This window comes from Anas acuta, chromosome 5 (assembly GCF_963932015.1).
Source record: "Anas acuta chromosome 5, bAnaAcu1.1, whole genome shotgun sequence".
NCBI classification, from domain to species: Eukaryota; Metazoa; Chordata; class Aves; order Anseriformes; family Anatidae; genus Anas; species Anas acuta.
The window spans coordinates 30,468,170-30,494,582 of NC_088983.1; the positions used below are offsets into that span (position 1 = coordinate 30,468,170).

The 26,413-nt window shown below is 54.0% G+C and overlaps 1 protein-coding gene across 2 annotated transcripts; it reads left to right on the top strand.

Moving 5' to 3' along the window:
- Positions 1–274: 274 nt before the first annotated feature.
- On the top strand, positions 275–26,113 carry NUP160 (nucleoporin 160). Of its 2 annotated transcripts, none has more exons than XM_068685449.1 (35): positions 275–525; positions 1,150–1,360; positions 2,429–2,651; positions 2,792–2,870; positions 3,595–3,709; positions 4,403–4,561; positions 5,510–5,587; positions 5,796–5,893; positions 6,625–6,709; positions 7,171–7,239; positions 7,956–8,039; positions 8,448–8,618; positions 8,731–8,830; positions 10,444–10,624; positions 11,250–11,365; positions 11,461–11,621; positions 12,744–12,877; positions 13,194–13,264; positions 14,602–14,761; positions 15,268–15,337; positions 18,091–18,189; positions 18,436–18,555; positions 19,381–19,476; positions 19,564–19,658; positions 20,422–20,518; positions 20,596–20,701; positions 20,798–20,958; positions 21,999–22,059; positions 22,822–22,932; positions 23,632–23,755; positions 24,522–24,623; positions 24,910–25,051; positions 25,265–25,390; positions 25,482–25,586; positions 25,682–26,113. In XM_068685449.1, the coding sequence occupies exons 1-35, from the start codon at positions 323–325 to the stop codon at positions 25,766–25,768; spliced, it is 4,200 nt and encodes a 1,399-aa protein (XP_068541550.1). In that variant the 5' UTR covers positions 275–322; the 3' UTR covers positions 25,769–26,113. The 2 variants fall into 2 exon arrangements, with proteins under 2 accessions (XP_068541550.1, XP_068541551.1); XM_068685450.1 differs by having other exon boundaries at positions 276–525; positions 10,459–10,624.
- The last annotated feature ends 300 nt before the right edge of the window (positions 26,114–26,413 follow it).

Genomic DNA, 26,413 nt, shown 5'->3' on the forward strand with positions numbered 1-26,413 from the left:
GCCACGCCCATTCATAACCAAGCCACGCCCACTCAGGCTCTAAGCCACGCCCACTCAGCATCTAAACCATTCATATTCATCCTCAAGCCACGCCCATTTTGTCGTAAGCCACGCCCATTTCTCATAAAGTCACGCCCACTCTGCATCGAAGCCACGCCCACTTCCCCTAAGCCACGCCCACCCCGCTCCTTGCCTCGCTCCGCTTAGCCACGCCCCCTTCATTTAGGCCACGCCCCCTTTTCCTTCAGGCCACGCCCCCTCCTCCTCGTCCTCCATTTCCCGTGGTGCCCCGCGCGGCTCGGGCGGGAAGGCGGCCGACAAGATGGCGGCGGGGCTGGCGGAGCGCAGCTGCCTGGAGCTGGGCCCCGCGGCCCGGGCCCCGCCGAGGCGGTGGCGGGAGGTGGCCTTCAGCCCCCCCGGCACCTCGCCGCTCCCCTTGGGGCGTTACGGGGACAGCGCCGGAGGGTTCTGCTACCGGGAGTGCGCGCAGCTGGGGGCCGCCACCAGGAACCGCTTCGTCAGGTGGTGAGTGAGGGGAAGGGGGGGGGGGCTGAGGGGATGAGGGAGGGGTTGGGGAAGGTAGGGGCGGGTTTTGGGGCAGGGAGGGGATGGGGGGGTGTGGAGGAGGCTTTGGGATGTGTAGGGGAGGATTGGGGTGGTTTGGGGCAGGAGGGGTCGGGGTTTGGGGTAGGTAGGGTCAGAGGGGGCTGTGGGGGGGGCTTTGGGGCTGATAGGGTCGGGCTTCGGGGTAAATAGGGTCAGAGGGGGGCGTGAGGGGGCTTTGGGGCAAGAAGGGTCGGGCTTTGGGGCAGGTAGGGTTGGAGGGGGGTGTGAGGGGGATTTGGGGCTGATAGTATCTGGGGGGGGCTTTGGGGCAAGAAGGGTTGGGCTTTGGGGCAGGTAGGGTCAGAGTAGGGTATGTGGGTGTCTTTGGGGCAGGTAGCATTGGGGGGAGGTTGAGGGGATGAGGGGGGCTTTGGGGCAGTTAAGGTCAGAGGGGGGGGTATGTAGGGGGCTTTGGGGCAGGTAGAGTTGAGCTTTAGGGCAATTAGGGTCAGAGGGGCATATGTGAGGGCCCCTGGCTCCACTCCCTGTCCCTACCTGCCCCCAGCTCGGTCCTCCCCTCACCCCAAACCTCTTTCCCCTCAGGATGACCTCAGGGGACACGCTGGAGCTGGTGGAGGAGTCCCTGGACAACGAGCTGCTGAACAACGCCGTGCGGCTGCGCATCCAGGGCTGCCCGCTGCTGCCGGGCGGCGTGCACATCTGCGAGGTGCAGAGCCACCTGGTCGTGCTGCTGGTCACCGTGCAGAGCGTGCACCGCGTGGTGTTGCCCCATCCGGCCTGCTCCTATCGCAGCGTGAGTACTCGGAGACTGTCCCACACCTGAACACGGCTCAGAGAGCTCAGCACGTTGCTTAAACACGGTGCAGAAATAGAAACTGTCTTCCCTGCAGCACATCCAGTGCTGCATTTCGGATATCAACACACCAAAGCAGTGTTGGTAGCACGCTGATGTTCTGGTTTTCATTGAAAAGTGTTTGCACAGCACCGAGGCTGCCCCTTGTGCTCGTCCCGTCCCTGGAGTGGGCTGGGGTTGGGCAGAGCCAGGCTGTCCTGAGCTTTCCTCGACAATTAAAACAGAGGAGGGGGCTTGGGGAGGTCACGGCGTTGCTCGAAACCTGGCTGGGCGTCTGTCTGCTTGTAGGAGGTGCCGAGTGGCTGCTTTTGCAGCACTTTTATTGATTTCTTTCTGAGTGGGGTTTGTACCCTGGGCTGGAACCACCGCATGTGCCTAGAGGTGGGGAGCTGGAGCCTGTCAAAATCTCGTGACCTCATGGGGGGAAACTCTGTGGCTTATTTTTTTACTCAAACAATATCCAAGGTGGTATTTTTCAGTTAAATTGATTGACAATCATCAGGAATGACCAAAGTGCTCTAATTCCTGGCCAGGTAGAGCCATGCGTTGATCAGCGCATGGCAGCTCTGTGCACAGAAATGAGAGCTACTGGAAAACCAGCCCAATATAGGACAAGCCAGCTGTCAGCTTCTTGCTTTGCTCAGAACTGAACTTGCCCAAGCTGCGGGCAAGGCAGCAGCCGTGGGAATCGGTGGAAATGAGGCTCTGAGGGTGGGAGCAGCTCTGCTGGCGGTGCTTGGGCCTGGTGTGGTGGCGCTGGGGACAAAACCCTGCTGGAGGAGGGAGTGAGTGACCACTCTGCTGGGAAACCATGTGTTATAAGACCCCAGCTGCTCCCCCAGAGCAGCTGTCCTGGCTTAAAAGTAAGGAAGACAAGTGGCAGGGTGTGAAAAATCCTTTCCGTCGCGTAGCAGTGCTGCAGTTTTGGTTCTGCCAGTGCCGGTTTGTTTCCTCTGTGGCTTCTGTTTGCCTTCAAGGCTTACTCTGTTTTCTGTTTCCCTCCTCCAGGAGCTGCTAATGGAGAGCCAGATTCAGTCCGTGTTTACAGATATCGGCAAAATCAACTTCAGAGACCCTGCCAATTACTACCTGATCCCCAACGTGCCGGGCCTGGCCTCCAACTCGGTGGCCTCGGCGGCCTGGCTGAGCAGCGAGGGGGAGGCTCTGTTCGCGCTGCCCTCTGCGACAGGGGGCATCTTCGTCATCAAGCTGCCCCCTCACGACGTGCCAGGTAAGGGTGTGGATAAGGACGTGGCCTTCCCTTTTCCAGCTCCTTTGGTTTGATTTTTGTCACATGTGTCTTCTCTGCAAATATTTTGTCGGCCAGCCCCCAGTGCGTTTGTTTCTCAGTGTTGCTTTTATTTTTGCAAGGAACGGTTTCGGTGGTGGAACTGAAGCAGAGCTCAGTGGTGCAGCGCTTCCTTACCGGGTGGATGCCGACTGCCATCAGGTTGGTGTTTGGGGACAAACGGGTGGAGTTAGCTCTTTTAATTTTCTCACGTAGGGGTAGGTATTGGTTCTGGCTGAAGTCAAAGGCGGGTAAGTCAGCATTTGTGAACACTGTCAGAAAAGTTAACTGGGTCACAGGCCCTGTCGCAGTGCCGAAGCTGGGACTTGAAGGCTGGATTAGCCCATCTTAATGGGGGGCTGCTGATTCTTTGCGTCTGCGAGCGTGTTATAGCGAGTAATTGGCCTCTGAGGAAGGATTTGCCCAGGACGTGGCTCGCAGCCAGCGCAGATTAAGGATTACAGCAGTTGGAGGTTCTTGTCCTTGCTCCGAAATGTCAGGCCCGTTGCTGTCGGCACGGGCTGGGCTCCTTCTGGGGTTGCACGACCGCACTTGGGGGCCCCGTTAGTGGGAGGTGATGCGGCGACCATCGGGGCGCGTTGCTTGGGGCTGGCCGTGCCCCTGCTTCCAGCTGGGTCCCTCACCTGCCTTCTGCAGGCAGGGGCTGGGGGGGATGTGGCAGCTCTGCTGAAGAAGTGGGCGTTAGCAGCGTGGGGGCCCCTCTGTGCTGGCCCATGTGGTCCTAAAACACTCCTTGCTTATGGTCCCAGACAGCTGGCTTTTGGTTTTCTTAGCCTTGGGGTTTCCATCACAGTGTTTAACCCATGTCCTGGAGCTGTGTCCTGGTTTCCTTTTAACCTGCTGCGATAACAACCTGTGCTTTCAGGGGTGACTGTGGCCCCTCAGACCTGCCCGTCAGCCTCTCCGTGCACTGCCTGGATCACGATGCCTTTGTTTTTGCTCTCTGCCAGGACCACAAGCTCAGGATGTGGTCCTACAAGGTGAGTGAGGCCTGGGCTCAGGGAGCAGCACCTTCCTTCAGTGCTTGGGTGATGTTTTGAGGCTGGAGAAGCAAAGACTGAGTCCTTGTCACTTACCTCCTGTTAAACTGCTTGGGTGAACTTCTGCAGAAGGAACTTCTGAACTTCTGCAGAGTTTGTCCAATCTGTCACTGGGTGTTCATAGTCACGCCTTGGAGGCGGGTGGGTTTTCTCTGCGTAGTGTAACAGGTAGCATGGGGTTATTTCCAAACTTAGGGGAGTGTCCAGGCAGGTGGGAGCTCCCCAAGGTAAGAGGCAGCGCACCAAATGTGCTTTCTGCTGCTGTGGTAACGAGAGCATCTTTGTAACGCAGCTCCTTTTCACCAAAAGTTAATAAAAGCCTCTGCTGGCTGCGTGCAGCTCACTCCAAAAGTCGGTGCCAGAGCTAATGGAGCAGCACAACTGCTTTCACGGCCCATCTGCACTGGAATGCGTGCGTGGCGAGGGAGGGGAGGAGGCTGCGAGGGAGGGGAGGAGGCTGCGTGGTATTCAGGCTGGGTGGGAGAGCACAGGTGAGGTGGGGAGAGCGGCTCCACCACACGTGCAGGTGCTTTATGCACACCCTTTGGGGGCGGATCTGTGCAGGGTCTGGCCTCGCTGCTCGTGGAGGGGCGCAGTGGGGTTACGTGGCGCTGTCTCCCGTGTTTCCCGCAGGATCAGATGTGCCTGATGGTTGCGGATCTGCTGGAGTTCGTGCCCGTCAGCAGGGACCTGCGGCTCGCGGCCGGCACCGGGCACCGCCTGCGGCTGGCCTTCTCCCAGTCCCTGGGGCTTTACCTCGGCGTGTACATGCACGCCCCCAAGCGAGGGCAGGTATGGAGCAACGGGGCTTCCTCCCCGTGAGTGCTGGAAGTGCAGCCGTCCTCCTCGGAGGCTGTGCAGAAGGCAAAAAGTACAGAAAGGTTTCCTGGCTGCCTCGATGGGGTGGTGGTGGCACTTGGAGGAGACTTTTTTGTCCTCCGAGTACTGCAAGGCACGTGCGCCCTCGCCCTGGGGGTGGAGTTCCCTGTGGGATTAAGCTCATGCACCTCGTGTGTTTTGGGGATGCTACCAGAACAGATGTGCCGTGGGAAAGGTCTGAAAGGAGCTAAAAGCATGGAAATGCTGAGAGCGTGAGTGTGCGTCGGGCTCCTGGGAGCGCACAAACGCATCTCTGCGTGTTGCCAAACGTTGATTTCTGTGCAGCTCCCACTTCGTGCAGTCAATAATAAATTTAGCAGGACAGGAATGACGGCGCTCATCTGTGGGACAGCTTGCCCTTTTGTTTCTCCGGGGGATTGGAGCGCAGAGTTGTACTCTGTGCATTGTGACTTGCGCTGTCCCCCCAGCGCTCTGCCTGCTCCTGTAGGAACGTGCAGAGCTCGGTTTGTAGCAGCTGCCCTGCGGATCCGGGGCTTTTTTCCATCTCCTTTCTTGCCCGCGTCGTGTTGTCACAAGCAGGAACCAGCAGCGTTACCATTTTTCTAGTCCAGTCTTTCAAAATACAACTAAAAATCCTTCAAGTCAGGGCAGATCAGGCCGTCCTTGCCGACAAGTCTGAAGTCGGGGACCTCAGCGCGTGGTGCAGAGCATGGGCTTGGCCAGGCCAGCGCCTGGCGTGCTCTGCTTGGCCCTCGGCCAGGCAGCTGCGGCACCAGGGCCCTGGGGACGGTGGCATCAGGCAGGGAGCGGGACAGGAGAGGAGCTTTTTTTTTCCCTGCTGCATGCTGGCTGTTGGTGTAGCTGCTCTCGAGCAAAATGGCTTACGAGGCGTGTTTGTAGTTCTGTGTCTTCCAGCTGGTGAGCACCGAGAGCAACCGCTACAGCCTTGACCACATATCCTCGCTGTTCTCCTCCCAGGTGAGCACTGGGGCTGGGTTTTCCCCTGAAGTACCAAGGGGAGGGTTCCTCACCGAAAAGCAAGAGGCTGGGATTTCACTGCGAATAAAGAATTCTCTCCAAAGCATGGCTAACTGATAGGAGGGAATGTTTTGCTATTTTTAACTACACGCGTCCCTGCCGTACTCGTGTGTGTGATAAGAAAGTAAATCTGCCCTCTCTCTCCTAGGAGACCCTTGTGGACTTTGCCTTAACCTCGGCTGAGATCTGGGCGCTGTGGCACAATGAGGAGAACCAGACCGTGGTGAAATACATCAACTTTGAGCAGTGAGTTTCTGGAGCAGCCCCAGACGCTGCTCGTTAAAAGCCCCCAGCTAGCACCTTGACTCTTCTCCTACCTGTCTCTGCTGACTGGAAAGTGAGGAGTTCTTCCCATCACAGCATGTCACGTGCACAGCTGTGTCTTCCTGCGGTACAGATTACAGGATTTTTTTTTTGTCCTGCTTTATCATAAAGCTACAGCTCAGCTGCAGGAATGTGAAAAATGTAGAAAGCTGGGCAGTAGGCTTGCTGTGAGCGTCTGAGGGAGGGCTGCGCTCTACCAACAGCTCCTTCCAGCAGAACTGGCTGCTCTCTTTCAAGAAATATTGTGTTTTGAGAAGATCAGTGATGTGAAAACATTGGCCTTATTTTTACAGAGCTGGGAGGGTTGGTTTGGTGCGTATCCACGCCAGGGAGTTCCATCCTGGGTAAAAAGTGCTGAGAGTTCAGGTTTGGGCAGGAGAACCTACCGGTCAGTCTGGGAGTCATGTAGGGAGCAGGTGTGAAGGAGAGAACATCAGTGGACACAAAGGAGCCCAGCCTGTGCTGTTAGCTCAGGGCTGGGGATGCCACCGTGGAGCTCTGCTGGCGAAATCTGAGTCAGAGCTCCGCTCTTACCAAACCTGAGGTTGCTGCAGAGTCTGTGGAAGAGACAGGTTGGGTTTGGGTGACTGCTCCTGGAGGCGCTCCGCTGGAGCGTTGCAATGCAAAGCTGATCCTGTTCTTGTAATTCTCAGAAATGTCGCGGGCCAGTGGAACCAGGTCTTCGTGCAGCCTCTGCCTGAGGAGGAGGTGACAGTTCGGCATGATCAGGACCCCAGGGTGAGCTGGATATAAAAGCAACGAGAACTAATGAAGCTTCTCTGCCCAGAAGGAGAGCATTAAGGCAGCTCAAGTGTACAATTTGTATTGTAACACTTACAAAATGACTCCAAGGCAAAGAGGACGAGCCTGAGGCTCTCATCACAGCATTAAGGCACTAAGCCTGGCTATGAAGCCAGGAGGTGAGAGAAGGGAAATATTTCAAGTCAGGTAGGAGGGAGCCTTGAGACGCGATGTGTGAATAAACAAGGTCTGGAGCACGTGGGGAGCCGTGTGCAGCCACGGGAACTGCAAATGGGGTGGAAGGGCAGAGGTTGGAGCAGGGCGTCGGGGTGAACTGAAGCTAGAAAAATACAGATCCAGGGGATGAGCTTGTGAATGAGAGGAAGGAGCAGAAGCAGTATCTTAAATGCTCTCCTCTCGACACACAGTTCAGTAAATCTGTCTTGTTTTCTTGACAGGAAACCTACCTAGAGTATCTCTTCATGCCTGGCCGTTTCACAAACGCAGCTATCCAGAAGGCTTTACAGGTGAGTGAGGGAGCGTTTATGCGCTGCTCTCTCTGTTCAGCTTCTCGTTACTCACAGTTCCTTTGAACTTGGCACTCCTGGCTGCCACCAATTTGCGTGTGGCAGTTTGTGGACCTGTCAGGAGTCACTGAGGCAAGTCGGCGGCTGTTGTGCCGTACTTCAGCCAGCGTGTGCTGGCGGCGGGAGGCAGAACCTGGCGTCCAGCAGCTGTTCTCCTTGGAGAGCTGAGCAGGTTGCAGAGCTTGCTGCCTGCTGCTTGAGCCTGGTGAATAGAGGTGCTCGTCCTCTGTAGCGCTGTTCCTCAGGATATATCTGCTCAGCTCTGGGACTGAAGGGCAGGGCAAGGCGACACGGTGGTGCTTTTTCAGGAAAAGCAGAAAAGCCAAAGTTTTGTTACTCTTTTAGTTTCTCTGTGCTGTGACTTTGAGGCCCATGGCAAGGCATAAGAGCTGGTGTGATTGTGTGCAGCACTCCCCTTCGTCCCAGTGCTCTGCCTGCCAGGAGGACGGGCTCTTCCTCTGGTTCCACACACAGAGTGGAGCTGTCTGTACCTCCACATGCCCTGCATTTAGTAGCCAGCCATGCTTTTTCATACTTTGATCCTGCAAATCACTGGATGGTGCTGGCGTGATCGTTCTGTGTTGCTGTATGCTGCCTGAACCTTGGCGAGGCAGCTCTCTCGGCTTAAAGTAAAAGTTTGTTGTGTTGCTTTTCAGATCTTTTCTCAAGGAACTGAGAGACACATGGACCTGACGTGGGACGAGTTAAAAAAAGAGGTTACCTTAGCTGTGGAAAACGAGGTGAGTTTTTTTCCCCCGTAACATTTTGTCATCCCCTTTATGTAGTATTGTGATGGTGCGGTAGAGTTAGGTTAGGTGCAGTGTGACCCCAGGCTGTGTTTTGTTCTTTGTCTCTCAAAAGAAGCTATGTGAGGTGTTTTTGTTTTTTTAAAGGAAATAAAATCCTCTTTTCCTGCCTGTCTCTTTCATTCACTGTTCTTTTTTGGAATCCTTTGTGGAAAAAAAAAATACAAATATTTTCCTCTGTAAGGAGGTGGGGAAGAGAACTGCAATGGATCTTTGCAGATCCTTAACAGTGCAGTTGTGTGACACTGGTCACAGGGGACAAAACAGAGGCCCAAGCAGTTCAGTTTTTTTTCTCTCGTGCGCTGCCTGTTTTCATCTGAAGTCCTCTTTTGGTCCCGCTAGTTCCAGGGCAGCGTGACAGAATACGAGTGCTCCCCGGAGGAGTTCTGGCAGCTGCAGGTGGAGTTCTGGTCCAAGTTCTACGCCTGCTGCCTTCAGTACCAGGAAGCTCTCTCGCGGCCCCTGGCCCTGCACTTGAACCCCTACACCAACATGGTGTGCCTGCTGAAGAAGGTGAGGCTGGGCAGTGGTGGCTCTGGGCTCCTCGTCCCATTGGCCCCAAGATCTCTGGGGACTTGAGGGGTGGATTTGGGGAGCTCAAAGAAGGGCTTTCTCTCCTTTCTAGGGGTCCCTGTCTTTCTTTGTGCCCTGCTCCTTGGTGGACCACCTCTATCTCCTCTCTAACGAGCACCTGCTGATGGAGGACGATGCTGCCATCCTTGATGGTAAGTGAGGAGACAGCTCTTGAGCTGGGAGAGGCTGCAACGCTGCATTTCAGGGAAACCTGGGGCAGAGGGACGTGGGAGTTCCAGTAGTGCCCTGCTGAAGTTCTCCTCACTCCTTGATTATCTATATTTGGATAGTTTTCTAATTTTGGCATCTGTAGGGAGCTGTATTTTGTGAAACCTGCTGTGGGGCCCAGAGCAGGAACTAAAAAAATCACATTGAGGCTGTGAATCTGACATGAGTCACTTCAGGTGATTTACTGAGAAAGAATCCTAGATTTCAGGCCATGTGTCGCTCGGTGACAGTGACGTGATCCTTTGCCCTTGGGCTATTCCAAACTGCCTGGGTAGGCTCTGGCTACCGGTGCCTTTTTTGTACCCCCTGTCTGTGGGACAGACCTGGCAGGTCCTTTTAGCCCTGCTGGGGAGCCTGGCATTCAGAAGCACACGTTTGTTCTCTGCGTTGTTGCATCAGTCTAAAAGCTGCCAGGTGAATTCAAGCCCATGCCAGGAGGGCAGTTCCATCAAAAATCCTTCATATTTTTATATCACGTTAGCTGGTGACCCCCCGATATGAAGCCTTAGCTCTTCTCAATTGGATGCTTCCTCAGCTCTGCTGTCCCCACCAGATTATTCTGATGGGTGCGAGCCCTTCTGTTTGGTAAAATTCCCCAGTCTCTGTGCCTTGCTGGTGGAACAAACTCCTTGAAAAGATTACAGATAGGGTGTCCTGGGCTCAATTGTCCAATTCTGCAAACTAAGTTTTTATTGAAATGTTTTCAGGTGAGCCGTGGTTGGGGACAGGGCAGTTTCTGGTCTTCTGGAAGTAAATTCCAGGGAGAGCAAAATTTGGCATCAGTGTTGCCACCACAGTGCCCTCTGTGCTTTGCTGCCTGTGGAATGACGTTTCACAAGAAAAAAGTCAGTGGAAAATGTTACTTAAGTTCCATTTTCATGCTTGAGTGCCTTTTTTGTAATTATTTTTATAAGAATCATCATCATCCACTTGGTCGAGCTATTTCTGGCTCTAATGGAAGGAAAGCTGGAGGCCTGGGCTGGTTCTGGGAGGCCAGCAGCGCCTGCCCTGTCTGTTTCAAACTTCTCAAAAAAAGTTACTTGATCTTTTAAAAACACATACACAAAGCATTGCGTGGCAAAGCAGGGATTTTTTTTTTCTGTAAACCCCTGGCCATGAGTTTTCAGAACGCTTCTGAGAATGTGAAAATCCTCTCTCAGCTGCGAAAGGGTAATTGCTGCAGCAGGAGTGGCTCCTGCTTGGCACGTACACCAGGGCTGAGCGATTCGAGCCCTCTGCTTTGTGCACTGCAAGAGCAGAGAAACGCTAATTTGTTTCCTTTCAACCTGTAGCTGGAGAAAAATCTTCAGGAATGTGATGGCTTAATTGCTGCATCAATATTTTTTCTATTTCCCAAATAGTAAAGCCCAAATCTTTCCCTTGCCAACTGCCAAGTTTTTAGGGGGGTCAGGGTCAGTTTGACACGTGGGACTGAGACCGCTCTGCTGCTGGTGGCTTGCCAATGATGGTCTGAACTAAGTGGCTTTGAATGGTCCTCCCATCTTTGCTTTGAAATCTCTTGTAAATATACAGTTAGATTCTTTCATTGCAGATTTGGAGATGTCTCGTGATGTTGTCTGTCTTGTCCAGTGCCTTCGACTGATCGGAGAATCAATTTCCATGGAAATGGCATTCATAATGGAAATGGCTTGCTCCCGCCTCCAGCCTCCAGAAAAGGCTGCAGAGCAGATCCTGGAGGACTTGATAGCTAATGACACGTAAGGAGACGTTTCTGCAGAAGCTCCCCTGCAGGCAGGCAGGGACAGCTGAGCAGGGATTGCCTGGAGATGTCCTCCATTGGCGTCAAAGCGCATTCAGAACATGCAGGCTCTCCCAGTGCTGTGGGAGGCTTTTCCACCCCACCTCAGAGGTGGGGAGCATGAGTATATCCTGTTAGCAGGGATTTCCACCTTGCTCTCTCCCCCTTTTTCCCCCGCTGTTGCCTGGGGCACTCCTGAGCAGAAATTTTGGCAGCTCTGAGGTGAGGCAGGGCAGAAGAGGAACAAGTTCTCGTTAGGTGATTGTTGCGGTGTGGAAAGCAAGAGCCTGCAGACAGCAGGTAAAGGTCAGAGCTGTGGTCAAGCCATGTGGTTACTGTGCTATCCTCCTGAAATCATTCCCCGTGGAATGCCAGCTATCTGGCTGCTATTTCCTGGTGCCCGGGGGAGTGGAATAAATAGACCGGTCCCTGCAGGCACAGTCATAAAGCTGAGCCAGAAGGATTCCCTTCAGGAATGTCCAAGCCGATCAGATACACTCCCTTGCAGAGAGGATTGGTAAGGGTGGAAAGGGAGCCCTCTTGAGTTTAAACCTCATCTTGTCATTCTTTTTTTCTTTTTTCAGGGACAATGTGATGGAGGAAATCCACAGCAAACTGCAGGAGATCAGGAACCCGATCCATGCCATCGGGGTGCTCATCCGAGAAATGGACTACGAGACAGACGCTGACATGGAAAGAGGTGAAAGCAGCGTGCTTGGGCTGGGAGAGCAGCCGCTCAGCGAGTCTTCCTGTCGGTCGAGTTCCTCCCCTTATCGTGGTGACTTTACCTTTCAGCTCATCCCCTAAATATGCGCCTGAACCTCACCCAGCTGTACGGCAGCGGCACGGCTGTCAGCGTGGTTTGCTGGGGGGTATGTAAGATTGCCACGATCCGTTTCCTGATCTGTCGGGACCTGTTGATCCTCCAACAGCTGTTGCTGCGGCTTGGAGATCCTGTGAGTACAGCCCTCCAAGCTACTGAGGACGCTCTTTGAACTCTGGGTCTGGGTTCTGCTGGTGCCAGACTGTGAGCTTTTCCCACAAAGCCCTGGTGGCTGTTTGAACTAGCCCGGGGCGTGGGCAAGCCCTGTTCTCTCCTGCAGTCTCTCCTGTCATCCTAAGCAAAGCAGCGGTGCGCTGCTCACACCCAACCTCCCGGTTTCCATGCTTGAGCCTCCAGGAAGCAGGAAGCAAATCTCTCTGAGGGAGGAGGGCAGCGTTTCCAGCCTCCCATCTGAAACGGGGCTGCCTGAGCACGTACAGCTCCCATCTAGTCCCTGTCCCTCCCACACCACTGCGCGCCCAGCACGCACAGCTGACAATTGCAGCCTTGTTCTCCGGCGGTGCAGCGCACAGCTCCGTTGCCTCGCAGCAGCAGCAGTTACCCAGAGGCCGTGGCTTTGCCTTCTGTGTGAGGCTGCTCCAGCCAGTGCCAGCAGCTGCTATGATGGCAGCTGTGTTTGTGGGGCAGAGCGCTCCGGGGCGATTCCGCGGCTGTGCAGCCTCACGAGCCATAGTGCTGATGGTTTGAGGGGAGCAGGTCCCCAGGAAAGCGCAGGGGTGTTTAAAGCGGCGTAATTTGCTCGGAGGTACTACTGCAGTAGTTTCCTCGGTGAAAACAAATCCCCTTCTTCCTGGGTAAGGTCGCCCTGGTGGCATTTAAAGCATGTTGCAAGGTGCCCTTCTGGAGCCAGGCTCTGGCAGACCGTAAGGCACGTGACTGCTGCTTGCTTGATGCAGGAGCTGCTGCCTTGCCACCTTGGCGCACTTGTGTCCTTCACAAGCATGGATTCCTTTTTCTCCCATGTCATCCAACCACACTGCTCTCAGCTGAGGTGTAAAAAGGGACGCAGTCCCTGCACATCACTGCAGCAAAGCTGTGACTTCACTCTGACTCACTGCAGCAGTGCCAAGCACCTTGCTGCTGCTCTCCCTGCTATCAGCAGCTGCTGCCAGATGAGGGAAATGATTGCTCTGTTTGCACAGAGCTCTGCCCGCCCAACTTTCCCCCGGCACCTGGGCCAACAAAACATTTACTTGACCCCTTGTGTGTGCCAGCCCCTGTGCTTTGCTTGCAGGTGGTTTTAGGAGGGGGACAGCTGTTCCAGTCGCAGCAGGACCTGCTGCACCGCACCTCCCCTCTGCTGCTGTCGTACTACCTGATCAGGTGGGCCAGCCAGTGCCTGGCGTCGGACGTCCCTGTCGACACGCTGTGAGTCCCTACCTTGCCCTTTCTGACTTTGCAGCTTGCTGCAAAAGCCGCCCGAAATGCCCTTCCCAGGACAAGGCGGTGGTGGTTGCTGTGGGAATATCGCTCTCGGAGTCAGCTTGTGCTAGGGCTTTTTTTTTTTTTTTTTTTCCTGTTTGGAGCTGACTCTTCGCCTTGTGCTAATTCTGCTGTCTGAGGTCTCGCTGTTCTGCGCGCTGTTGCCTTTTTCAGCAGTAGGAGTGATTCGAGTTGAACAATGAGTACAATTAAAGCAAGAGGCGTTTTGTTGTCTCTGCACTGATGGCTTTTTCTTCTCTAGGGAATCTAATCTGCAGCATCTCTCTGTGCTGGAGTTAGCAGACACCACTGCTCTAACAACCCATAAACTAGGTAAGATGCCCACAGTTTGCCAGCTCTTGGGTTCTGTTATTTATACTACTTAAGCTCCCTCTCTGTCACCCAAGGGAAATGGCTAACGCAGCGAGCTAATGGATCGTGTGTTTGAACAACCCCAGCTCCTGTGGAGCTATTTGTCTTGCTGTCCACTAACAACAACCAGAAAGTGTCTTGCAACGTTGGAGTGAGTGTAGTGGGTCACACAAGGTCTGTCCTGCTCGCTAGCATTTATCGAGTAGGAGCAGCAGTTTAGGGAAGGGAGAGAGTATGGAAATGCCCCAATAGGCCTGTGCTTCCCATGATTTGCAGTTCAGAGGGTTCAGATGTGAGTTTCAAGTGGGAAACTGCAACTGATAATTTGTTCATGTTGTAAAAGTCTTGCTGCAAACCACCAAAATGTTACACTTCCAGCTACCGGTTTGGGGGAGTGGGAGGGGGCTGGAAATCCTACTGGGGGAGAATATAAAGGAACTTAATTAAGGGATACGTACCTTAAAATAGTTACAGAGAGTGGAGATGAGCAGGGCAGGGGGGAGGAGAAAGCACAGGTAAGAGCCTGCTGTAGCTAATTTGTGTGGCACTTCAAGCCTGAGACCTGTCAGGGAGCTGAAAAAGTAGGTGGGAAGCTCCGTGGCGGAGCTTGCTGCCAGGCCTGGGGGAATCTGTGCTCTATCTTCAGAGTCTGAACTCTCTGTGAGTGTACTGGTTCAGGAGGCAGTTGCCTTGACGTAAATGTCAGCGCATGAAAGCAAAACTGAAAACATCCTTTGTGTGTGCCAGTGTCGTGGGTTATTTCTTGGCCCATTCATGAGGAAAGTCCTGTTTGGCCACTGTGCTGCAGGAAAAATATGTGAAACGTGGGGAAGATAGAAAGGAGGTGGCAGCTTGGGAAGAGGCGTTGAAAACAGTTAGCTAATGAGAGATTGCACTGCTTAGGGGACTGGAATGAGGAGGGAGGCATTTGAAGAGAGCCAGATAGCAAAATCAGCACTCCCTCAGCCCTGCCCTGCAAAACATTCGCTCGTGTTAGAGAGCCGCAGATGGATTGCGAATAGAACAACTGGAGAGAGAGAGAGCGCAGCTCCTTTTCATGTTATAATTGAGCTGTGGTTAATAAACACTGCAGTATGTGGCTCTTTGATCTCCTGCTGCTCCCTCTGACTTAATCAGACGTCAGGAGAAATCCAAAACCAACACGTTTGGGTGCTGAACGTGCTTACTGTTTTGCTCTGGCTCAATCTGCGATGAGCCCAGCGTGGCAGCTTGGTGCAGAAAGCCTGGGGCATCTGCTGCAGGCCCCGTTCTCCTGTGCTTCTGAACTTGTGTTTTAGTGTCCAGCCCTCAGACAATCGTGGAGCTCTTCTTTCGGGAAGTGGCCAGAAAGCACATCGTATCTCGACTCTTCCTGCAACCCAACGCCTCGCTGGCTGAAACAAGCTTGAACTGGCCCCATCTCATCACGGCGATAGTGGCCGACTTTCTGCCGCTCCTGTATCCTTGGCCCTGAACCCGCCGCGAGGTGTGTGCTCTCGCTGGGCTGCAACCCAGTGCTCAGGGGCTGTGCGCTGCCCAGCTTCTTGTTCCCAAAGTTTCCCACACCCAAATTTCGAAGGCAGGTCTCCGGAACAAGTGACCGTTGTTAGTGTTAACGGGATTTGTGGGTGTTACAAGATTTCACTGAATCCATCCCGTTGAGGTGCACAACAAAGGATTTGAGTTTTTGACTTTAAGCCCTTGAGCTCTGGAAAGTTGACTTGGCAAGGTGCGGTGCTGGGAGATCTGGAGGGGTAACACGATTTGGGCAGTTGTGGATTAGATGTACTAATGGCTTTGTTCTAATATGGATAAATCTTATTACAGAGTAATGACTTGTAGAGAGAGCAGCTTAATCTTCTCTCCTTCTCCCCACAAACTGAACGAGAGCATGTGCAGGGTTTCAGACCAGCGCTCTGAGCTCTCCAAAACAGCTCGCCCTCTGTTCCTTAACCTCGGCTCAGATGGCCCAGCAATCCTGGCTTCCTGTTCCCGGAGTGCCTGATGGGGAGCTGTCAGTACACCCAGCTGCAGGTGAGTGACTTGTGCTGCCTCTCTGTCCATGCTTCCACAGCAAAGAAATGCCAAGAAATACCAAGAAATGTCAAGCACCCTGCTTTGTGCTGCCCAGACAGGAGGAGCTGGCCGGGCAAGTGCCCCAGAGTCAGCAAGAGCCTGAAAAGAACAGCTCTTGCTTGGCTGCTTCCCTTCCACGCAGAGATTCTTGTGTCGGCTGCAGCTTCTGAGTCTTGCCTGCCAGCAGTCCCTTCGGGAGAGCTATTTGCATGTCTCCACTTGGACCCTGGCATGGCTCTCCTCCTCGGCAGACTCAGCGGGGTGCAGCGTTCCAGCAGGGTTGCAAAACCAGTGCTGCTTTTGCCTTCAGGAGCTGAAAGAGGAAGAGCAGGAGAGAGTGCAATGGTCTCTTTCCACATGTTTTTTCTTCAGTAGCAGGTCTGTGCTTTGGCCAATGCAGTGTGATTTCTGGGCGCAGCTGCCTTACCCCCATGTTTAGGAAGCTCCCCAAAGCATCCTCTGTCCAGCCGCTGGATCTTGTTCTGTTTTCCCATGGCTGCTGCCCTCTGAGTTCATACACACACTGACGTTTCCAAGCACTCTGCTCCCATGACTCCTCTTTGGAGGTGCAGGGCTGGAAGTTTGCCCTGCAAACGAAGTGGGCTGCAAGGAACAATTCTGGGCAGTTGGCAGATCTGCATCTAACGCTGTGTCAGCCCGGTGAATGGTAAGGTAGCAAATAACTTCCATCTTCCTGGTGCATCCGTCCTGTTTCTTTTAGTGGCCACCTCAACCCCTGCAAAGGGCTTTTTTGTGAAATATTTCATACCTGGAAAACGCAGCAGAGTTTATCTTGGATTTATTTAAGATGCCTCATGAGTTTCCTCTGGATTTGCTTGAAAACAAGTGAAAGACACAAGCTCTCAGGATTGCTGTGCCCCCTTTTTGGGGGGGACTGCAGCCTCCCAGGGCTTGTCTGACAGCAGGATGCTGCAGGCAGGTCGCATCCTCGTGGAGCTTGTTTGACTCTCGCAGCGAGCCTGTAACCTAATAGCTCATATCAGCATAGCTGCTGATAATCCGTCTTCTGTGGCACCGTGGCAAACACGTTGCCTCCAGGACAGGGGATGCAGAAGGCTGGCTGCAACCTAGCAGCAGAAATACAGCTTCAGGAGGCCTCATCTGTTTCTTAAATGTCCTCACTAGCAAAATATGGTGTAGATAACGTCCGTCCCTCACTAGCCTTGCTCTGTGTCCTGGTAGCAGTGCCTAACAAGCTGTTTTGTTTGTTTTATTCAGGTGTCTTCACAGACTGCTGTATTTCAGGGTTTGTTTCTGAATAGAAATCACGATGTTAGGGAATGGAAGGGACCTTGAAAGATCATCAAGTCCAATCCCCCGAGCAGTTCCCTGTTTTCCTGGAACTGAGAGCATCTTTTCCTGTGCTCTCCAGGGGCTTGGTAGCTGCAGCTGCTCGTGCTCTACTTCTGAACTGCGTGATTTCTTGGCTGCAGCGCCACGTGACACGCTTCATTCCCCTACTGACGACAGTCCTCAAGGCATTCAGGGCTAGGCAGGGTGCTATTAATGAGATGTTTTTTCCTATGTTTAGCAGAACTTTTATTCTCGCAGTCCCTTACACCTGGGGGCTGAGCCGCTTTCTTTTGTGTTCTTCTCGCTGCTGAGAAGAATGTCAAATCCGCAGAGCTTCTGAGCCAGGAAATGCTGGGATGGTTCAGGCAGCATCGCTCTGCCTCCTGGCATATGTGCTCTCGTGGCGTGAGCACGCTTTGAATTTCCTTCCATTGCTTTCTCCTCGCTTGCATCCTGCCTCGAGGAGAGATGAGAGGCTTGTCTCTGCAGGAGCGGGCTCTTCCTCCTCCCCGCTGCCTTCTGTTACGCTTACTGATCCCAGTCGGTCACGTAAACGTGGATTAAGTGTGTTGACCTCAGCGAGCTAACACCAGCTTTGCCCGCGAGTGCGCACGCGGTGACCCAAATAGAGGTGACTGCAGGAAGCACCCTGCGAGTAACAGGCGCACGCAGAGAAGGGCTAGGGACCAAAACGCTGCCCTGGGACCAGGGCCAAACCCATCCTTGGTGCTTATTGTGTAGAACAAGCTGTCAAGCGAGTCCGGGGTGGGATTTATCTCTTGTAGCTGGCTAATCTGAGCAGGGAATCCGGGCTCGGAGGATGCGTTGCCACGTGGCTTTCTGCAGACCTGAGCCTGGAGTAGGCCGGTATCTGCTGGTGGCAGTGTGTGCAAACACTGGGGTGGGACAGCAAAACCTGGCCTCTGCTGCCCGGCCCTCGTTCCACGTCCCTCCTGCTGCGTCCCAGAGCCTGTGGGCCTGGCACACCTGAGCGTGTGGAACAAACACAGCTCTCCCAGGCATGAAGGATGCTGGCTCCTGAGTCTTTATCACATCTCCTAGCCCCTTTGTGATAGGTGGCGAGGTTTGGAAGCCTTTATTTTATCCTAACAAAGCAGGCACAGGGCCAGGGCGAGTTCTGTCGCCCTGTTGTATCAGCCAGCGTCTGTGGTGTGGTTTTCTTTGTGGTTTGTCCTCGCTGCCATCAGCACTCCAACCAGCTTGTGGCCTGTGGTCTCCCTCAGCTTCTCTCCCTCTCCTGCCCTGCTCCACAAGCACCGTTCTTCTCCCACCTGCTCTGCTGGTTCTCCTGGTGCCTTCACGCACGTGTGTGCTCCCCTTCACGCTCTGTGCACCCCCAGGTGGTGACTGAAGCTCCTCTTCCTCCTTCCCTGCAGGAGTACATCCGCCTGCTGCAGCCGTGGTGCCACGTGAACATGGGCTCCTGCTGCTTCATGATGGGCAGGTGCTACCTCGTCATGGGCGAGGGCCACAAGGTGAGGCACTTGTCTCCTGCCAGCACTGGGGGTCTGGGAACTCCTCCTGTGATGGGGGCAGGAAATATCAGTCTCGAGCTCTGCCTCTTTTGGGCAAACAGCAGGACTGGAGGGGAGCAGTGCGATGAGCTCTTGGGGTGGCTCTCGTGGGCTGGTGCTGGAACGGGCAGCGCCGTCTCTCCGGTACGGCAGGCTGGGCCAGTCCTCCAAGGGGCACGCACGAGCTGCTTTCTGGTGTGCTTCCAGGCCCTGGACTGCTTCTGCCAAGCTGCCTCAGAGGTGGGAAGAGAAGAGTTCTTGGACAGGCTGATCCAACCTGAGGAGGGCGAGATGGTCTCCACGCCGCGCCTGCAGTACTACAACAAGGTACAGCTGAGCCCATCTGGCGTGTGTGTTGAGCACCGAGTCATTCCACACCAGCACTGCTTGCAGAGGGGCTTCCTGCTCAGCTTTTGGGAAAGGGACTTCAGACTCAGAAAACATGGTCTTTTTTGGGGAAAAATGTCAATGCAGCCCATTTAGCTCCTTTGGGGGGTGACGATGAGGTGACTACAACACAAAAGCTAGGTGCTTTCCACCTATTAATTTCCTAGCAGCAGAGGACTCTGAGATCCAGCTGCTGGAAGCAGAAGCCAGACGTGTCCAGGCTAGATGTGAGATGCTGCTCAAGGGAAGGTTATTAAGCTTTGAGAAGAGTTAAAATTAACGTCTTTAATTTGAGATAGGATCTTTCTTCTCACGTAATGCTGTAGTTTGGGCAGGTTGCAAGCTTGGACCTAGACTCCTCCTAAGGGATTCTCTGACTTGAAAGCTCAGAAAGCCCAAGAGTTGTCCAGTGACCTTGGAGAGGGAACTTCTGCCTCATAAGCTGTGTGCATACTTGGGGACAGAACTGTTTACTTTTCTGTCGCAGGGGTTTACTGTAGCCACAGGGGTTTGTGTTTCAGGAAAGTCACGCTCCAGCAGAGGTGAATCCTCCAGAAAGGCCATGGCCTGGACCTGTTGTGCTGGGTTGGTTCAGACCTCTGCAGCTTACCAAAATGTTTTGGTTTTTGGTCTAACCACTTAGAAATATTGGCAAAATTCTCTTGGCTGTTTTTATGGCTAGTGGGGCAGGAGTAGTTCTTAAAACCTCCCCAAACTGACCCTTGTGGTAGGACCGCAGCCCACGTAGAGCTTTGTTGTCCCCAGGTTCTGCGCTTGCTGGACATGGTTGGCCTGCCAGAGCTGGTCATCCAGCTGGCCTCCCTGGCTATCATGGAGTCGGCAGATGACTGGAGAAGCCAGGTATGGGTTAAGACGTTTCTTCAGAGAGCTTACACGGGAATTTCTTCTTGGCTTTATAACTTGAAACATGCTCTGTGGTGGTTTCAGGCTACCTTGAGGACTTGCATCTTCAAACACCACTTGGATTTAGGACACAACAGTGAAGCATATGTAGCCTTAACGCAGAACCCAGATCCAAGCAGGTGGGTGACAGTTTTGTGCCTTTATGCTCACTCGTCTTGGAAGTCCATGTAGGTGCCTGCCTCTTTCAATTTTTCTGTTAAACCAAAAGGAAGATGACACTTCAGGGTAGTGCACGACCTCTGCGTTAAGATGTTCTGCTTTAGCTTGTGTAAAGGTGTGTTTAAAAGGGCACGCTTTGTTTTTCTAAGAACAGTTGTTATTGGCAGGATTTCAGAAGTGGAAACTGAAAGGAAAACTCTTCCCTTGATCCAGGGAATAAACAAACAAAAAAAAAATGGGCTAAAGGGTTGCATGCAGCACTATATTTTGAAAAGCTTTAGGAGTCCGATCAATTCAGTTTAAAAAAGGGAAGATTTGGGATTTAATTTTGGCTTGTACCTACTGGGTAGAGGAAGCTTCAGAGCGGCAGAGAAGAGTGTGATGAGCAGGAATGGCTGGAAGCTGGAGTAACGGACATTCAAGGAAGAAGTAGGGATGAGCTCTGGTGTAGAGGGAGGAGAAAACATTACCAAATAGAGCTGAGGCAGGGAGACTGCCCTCCTGAGCAGCCCAGGCAGAAGGGGGGCTGTCTCTGCTGTCCAGGATCTTTGTTACCAACACAAGGAAAGCCTGAAGGGACCTCTTTATTCTAAGCCTGCAAAACCCCTGGTGCTCATCACAAAGCAGCGTATTCATGGCATAAAACCTGCACCCTGGAGGTGGGTTTGCTCGTGTCCCTCTTGCTCTGCTCTTCCAGAAGGGTTGTGTTTGTTCTCTCTGCAGGCAGCTGGACTGTCTGCGCCAGCTAGTGGTGGTTCTCTGTGAGCGCTCCCAGCTCCAGGACCTGGTGGAGTTCCCCTATGTGAACCTCCATAACGAGGTAATTAATTAGCCCGCGCTGGGAGGAGGGAGCCGTGGCTCTTCCGAAGAGGGATTTTGAGCTTCTCTGTGTCGCAGGTCGTGGGGATCATCGAGTCCCACGCTCGAGCAGTGGACCTGATGACCCACAATTACTACGAGCTGCTCTACGCTTTCCACATCTACCGCCACAACTACCGCAAGGGTAAGGCTCAGGGTGGCTCGGGATGCTCCTCGCCCTGCCCCGTGGCACCAGCAGGGAAGGGCGGCGGAGCCGATTGCTCCCCTTTTGTCTCCGCAGCTGGAACGGTGATGTTTGAGTACGGCATGCGCCTGGGCCGGGAGGTGCGGACGCTGCGGGGGCTCCAGAAGCAGGGAAACTGTTTCCTCGCTGCCATTAACTGCTTACGGTTGATCCGCCCAGAGTACGCCTGGATAGTGCAGCCAGCTTCAGGAGCTGTGGTAGGAAACGCTGGGCTTGCTACCAAACCTCTGAGCTCTTGGCTGCAGGGACGTTTAGAGCTGTACCTCTGGGAAGGTGCTTCCAAAATCCTTTCCAATGCAACAAGCAGAGGTGTTTGGTCTTCTCTCACCTTGTCAGCTGCACACATCAGTCCTAGCCATCACCCTTGTGTCACTGCCCCTTTTTGGAGCCAAGACAACTTGGGGGAGGGGGGTGGCGCATACAGGAAACTGCTGCTGGATTGCTCAGTGTCAGACTTGCGAGGTGTTGTGGTTTAACCCAGCGGGCAGCTAAACATCACACAGCCGTTCACTCACCCTCCCCCCCCTCCCTCTGGGATGGGGGAGAGAAATGGGAAAGTGAAGCCTGTGAGTTGAGATAAAGACAGTTTATTAAGACAGGAAAATAACAATTATAATAATAATGGTAATAGTACTACTAATAATAACGTGCACAGAACAAGTGATGCACCTTGCAATTGCTCACCACCCGCTGACTGATGCCCAGCCTAACCCCTAATCCAAAACATTGCACCCTACCAGCTCCTTGGAGGAAAATTAACTGTCCTAACTGAATCCAGGACACAAGGCCATGCTTTCATGTGTCCCACACCACTCCTAATGTGGAGAGGGGCAAGAGGGGAATTCAGTTCTATGAGAAAGGCGCCTGTAAAAGGTGCAAAAAGTATTTCTACCCCCCTGCAAATTCCACAAAAATGAAGATAATGCTTTTTGCTGAGGACAAATCAGACCTTGGTGAATCCAAACAGCTGAAATACCAGTCAAAACGAGAATTACTGAAGCAGGCTTTGTGTTTCAAATCTGATTGTGGAGAGGTGACCACAGCCTGATTGTCTAACACTGTGCTGTGTTCCTGATAGCCAGAGATAAACAAAGGTAACCTGAACTGCCCAGCAGTTGCACGGCTTTTCTGATTCAAATCAAGGCTTGAAAGGAGAGCTGAGGGCTGGAGCGTGTCAGGTGCTTAGTCCTTTAGAAACCAGCTGGCCGTCAGCCCTCTTTCTGCTTTTTCCTGCAAGTATGAGCGTCCTGGAGCATCCCCGAAGAGAAGCCACGATGGGGAGTACACGGCTGTTCCCAGTAAGTGCCTAGTGCTGGTGTTGCCCTGTATCTTGTGGTCCTACACCTTTTTCCCCTTGCTTTGGAGCTCTGCTGCTCCCCTGCAAGCTGAAAGGAGGCTTGTGGCAGCTCATCTCTGGCAGATTAATAATTTGGGGGATTGTGAGCAAGTTAACTTTGTCAGTGCTGCTGCCTCACAGTTACAGTGCTGCTGTGCAGTGGCTCTTCCCCAAGGAATTTGTGCCTCCTTTTCTGGGGTTTGATATATGGGCAGTGAGAATAACTTCTAATTAAAAAAGAACAAACAAACAACACCTTTGTGAGGCAATTAGTTGTTCCCTAAAACTCTTTGTGTTTCTGGAAGCCCTGCTGGTGCAGCTCCTATCTGCTGGCAAGGCCTCTGCCCTGCATGGTCAGGTTGGCCTCCTGACCCTCATCAGCATTACTCTAGAATAGTTTAAGGTCAGGTATTTTTAAAAATAGTTTTCTTTCTGAATGAGCTCCTTTGTAGCACATGCTGGGCAGGCAGAGCAGCAGCTGTTCCCACACACAAGGTGAGTTGGGAAGCTGTCTCTGTAACAGGAGTGGGAGGTCTGTGACAAGAGGTGCACCCTTTGAGGCAGCGAGGAAGGGCAGCAAAACCTGATCCCTCCTTTGGTGCTTCCCGTGCTATGGCTCCTCTGAGGACGGCACAGAGGTGGAAATGGTTCTGCACCTTGCCAAAGGAGCTTTTTTTTGTTGTTGCTGTTAACGCTGAGGGCCATTCATGTCCATCTGTTGCAGCAACGCGCCAAATCGAGATCCTGGAGCTAGAGGATTTGGAAAAGGAGTGCGTGCTGGCCCGGATCCGGCTGACTCTGGTGCAGCATGACCTGTCGACAGCCGCTGTGGCAGGTAAGAGGGATGCAGAGCAGCCACCTCGCTCTCCCCCGAGGTGTTAGAGTACTGTCATAGCTTGGGCGAGGAAGGAGCAATGAGTTCTGAACCCGAGACAAAACCAGGAGCTGACAGGTTCTGTGCAGTTTGTCTCCAGGTGTGAAACACCACATGCAGCTTACCAAAGGTTTTCTCTTTCGAGGAGCAGAAACCTGCAAGTCTGCTGCTTCCCACCCTGACCCTTTAAGTATATCCTGCTCCTCTTTAGTACAAACTGTGGAACACATGCACAGTTTTCCCATGTAAATATCATCAGGAGACTTAATTCCCAGTAAGGGAGTGTGAGAGGACCGAGAAGCTGGTTTGGGGACAAACTGCTCAGTGGGGGCAGCCAAGCATCGCAGGTTCATCTCGCCTTTTGCCACTGCTCCTTCTGCTGGTGCTGGCAGAGCTGAGCTGGTGCCTTGTTTGCTGTGACAGGGCTGTCCTCTCCCTGCTTGCCCCAACAGTGCCAGCATTTGACTGCGGGCTCTGTGTTGCTGCTTGTGTCCCTCTCCAGCTGATGCAGAAACAGGTCCCTGCGTCACTGTGCTCTCACAGGGAGTGTTGCTGCCTGGAGTGGCTCCCCAGGGATGGCTCCTGAGGCTGAAAAAGCCTCAGGCCCTGCGATGAGAATTGCTGCTGCGGTGTTTTTCACCTGGTTGTGCTTTCCCACAGGCAGCTCCACTCCTGAGGAAATGGTTGCTCTCCTGGTCCGGGCCGGCCTCTTTGACACCGCCATCACCCTGTGCCAAACGTTCAAGCTGCCGCTGACGCCCGTCTTTGAGGGGCTCACTTTCAAGTACGTAGCGGGGTTCTGCAGCTTGTGGGGGCGAGGCGAGGCCCTGTGCTGTGTTTGTGGGGTGCACCTAGCTGCTGCCCCAACCTGTCTGCTCCCTGTGGCTGCTAAAGCTACACAGCAGCTGCTGTTGTAGCAGTTTTGGGGTAGATCTCCTCTTCACGTGTGAAAAGGAGAAGTAAGGAGCCCCCTGAGCAGTACTGGTGAGGTTTCTCCTCTCCGAGGAGAGGGCTGACAGTCACAGGTGATCCCACCCAGGCCCAGCCAGCAGCTGGAGACCTTTTTGGTGAGCTGGCTCCTGCTGATGCTCAGTGAGCTGCGTGCAGATTTGTTCAAGCTGTGTTGAGCAGCTTTAAAACAGCGGTGGTCAGAGCACGGGCTCTTCTCTGTGGTCTCTGTGCTAGCTGCTTGTTCTCCTGCTTGTCCCCAGCCTCAGGATTCCTCTCTGCTGCTGTTCCACGCTCACAGAAGTTGTGTTGTGCCTGCCGAGCTTTTGGGGATCACATCTACCTATGGCTGGATGCACAGAGAGCTTTCCCTTACCCGAGCTCAGGCCCGAGAGCTTGCTAGCATCACTTATTAATTCCTCCTGGGCATTTAGAGCAGCTCAGGAATCACTCAAGCAGCCGTCTTTCCCTGCCAAGCCTGTTAATTTGTAGCTGTTGCTTTGGAATGGGCCTCAGAGGGGCGGCATCGATACCGGCAGCTGTGGCAAGGCCGAGCGATGGGGCTGAAGGCAGCCCCGTCTGCACTGCTCTGTGTCTTCTAGGTGCATCAAGCTGCAGCTGGGAGGGGAGGCAGCGCAGGCAGAGGCTTGGGACTGGCTAGCAGCAAACCAGCTCTCTGCGCTGGTCACCACCAAGGAGTCCAGGTAAGCCCGTGTCCCTGGTGGAGGGGAGCAGAGGTAAAGTTTTGCAGGAGCCCTGAGGGTCACCAGCTCATAAATCCCTGTGTGGTGGCTGCCTTAAAGCAGACCCAAGGGACCAGGGTGGCCAAAAAGCCGTGCTTTGTGCTCTCCTCAGCCTGCTGTGTGCAGCACAACCTGCTTTGCTGGGACACAAACCCAGGCAGCAGGACGGGTCCCCCGGGGCACGCCGCAGCACTGCAAGCAGTCGCAGCTGCTGGCAGGGCTGCTGAGGGGAAATATTGCCTTGCAGTGCCACGGATGAAGCCTGGCGGCTGCTGTCGTCCTATTTGGAGCGTTACCCATCTCAGAACAGCCTGTACCATCGCTGCGTCATCAACAAGCTCCTGGCGCACGGGATCCCTCTGCCCAACTGGCTCATTAACAGCTACAAGGTGAGAACAGGGCGAGCGTCACCACCTGGCATGGCTTGCGTGGTGGCTTGGGCCAAAAAAGCGCCCAGGCAGGCACCTCCTGAAGGACAGGCAAGCTTCAGGAACGCTCCTCCCATGCTTTGTGCCTGCTCCTGAGGCTTGGATCGGGTTCCTTGGCCCTGGGGTGGCTGTGCCCAAAGCAGCTGGGCTGACCCCGGCTCTTTTTGCTTGCAGAAAGTGGATGCGGCCGAGCTGCTGCGCCTCTACCTCAACTACGACCTGCTGGAGGAGGCTGCGGATTTGGTGCTGGAGTACGTGGATGCTGTGCTGGGCAAGGGGCACCAGTACTTTGGGATTGAGGTGAGCAGCCTGGGGTGGGCTGGGCTGGGCTGTGGCCCAGGGGCTCCTCTTTGCCATGGGCATAAGGCATGAGGGTTCCTCTCCCCTCCAGCACCCGCTGTCGGCCACGGCCCCCATGGTGTGGCTGCCCTACACCGCCATCGACCAGCTGCTCCAGGCCCTGCAGGAGAGCACCACCAACCACTACAACGTCATGGTAGGTGGGGGAGGATGAGGGGGATGCTCCCCACGGGGCAGCCCCGCTGCCTCCTCTCCTCTTCCTTCTCTGACCGCCCCCTGCCCTTCTCCCAGCTCTACCAGAAGCTGCACGAGAAGCTGGAGGACTACCACCAGAAGGTCAGCCTGGCCTCCCGGGACCGCCTGTACTGGCACAACTAGCAGCAGGGACCAGCTCCCTGCCCTGGAACAGCTCCTGCTCGGGGTAACTGGGCTGCGTGAGCTCCTGGAAGCCCCACCCTGCACTCGCTCAGCCAGCGGTGCTATTTTTACTTGTTTGTTTGTTTTTTCCATGAGGGTCCTGTTCAAGGCAGTGCAGTGTTACATTTCTGTCCCTGCACCCAGCCTGTGCTACTACCCTCACCAGTCTTTTTTTACGGAGCCCCTCAGCCCCCCTGGGGCAGTTCCCCTCTCGCCATATATGTACAATGTGGAAGGCCTCGGCCTTTCTTTTATTTATTGTTGTCATTTTGGAAGAACTTTAATAAAAGCGAAGCGTTGTTTTAAGGCCTGCGTGGGGATGGGTGCTTCCAGGGGTGCCTCCTCGAGCCCAGCTGTGATCAAAGAGGATGTGGGGCTGTGGGACAGCTCTAGGGGGCTGCTATGGGGCCAGGCAGGCCCAGCACTGCCCTGCTATAGGGCAGGACGGAGCTACAGGCCTGCAGGGCCGGATCGAGCACCACTGCCCTATACCATAAGCCTAGTAGGACTGAGTTTACAGCCCCATAGGTTAAGGGGCATGGCAGCACCCTGTACTACTGCACACCCTACAGGCCAGGGCAGCATCGACCTCACTTCAAGGCAGCT

What these genes read in the sequence shown, in the direction of transcription:
- NUP160 (XM_068685449.1), top strand. Translation starts at nt 323, where the DNA reads ATGGCGGCGGGGCTGGCGGAGCGCAGCTGCCTGGAGCTGGGCCCCGCG. An exon ending in GCCGACTTTCTGCCGCTCCT is followed by an intron (nt 14,762 to 15,267) that starts GTATCCTTGGCC and finishes ACCTCGGCTCAG; the next exon opens with ATGGCCCAGCAATCCTGGCT. An exon ending in TTTGAGGGGCTCACTTTCAA is followed by an intron (nt 23,756 to 24,521) that starts GTACGTAGCGGG and finishes TGTGTCTTCTAG; the next exon opens with GTGCATCAAGCTGCAGCTGG.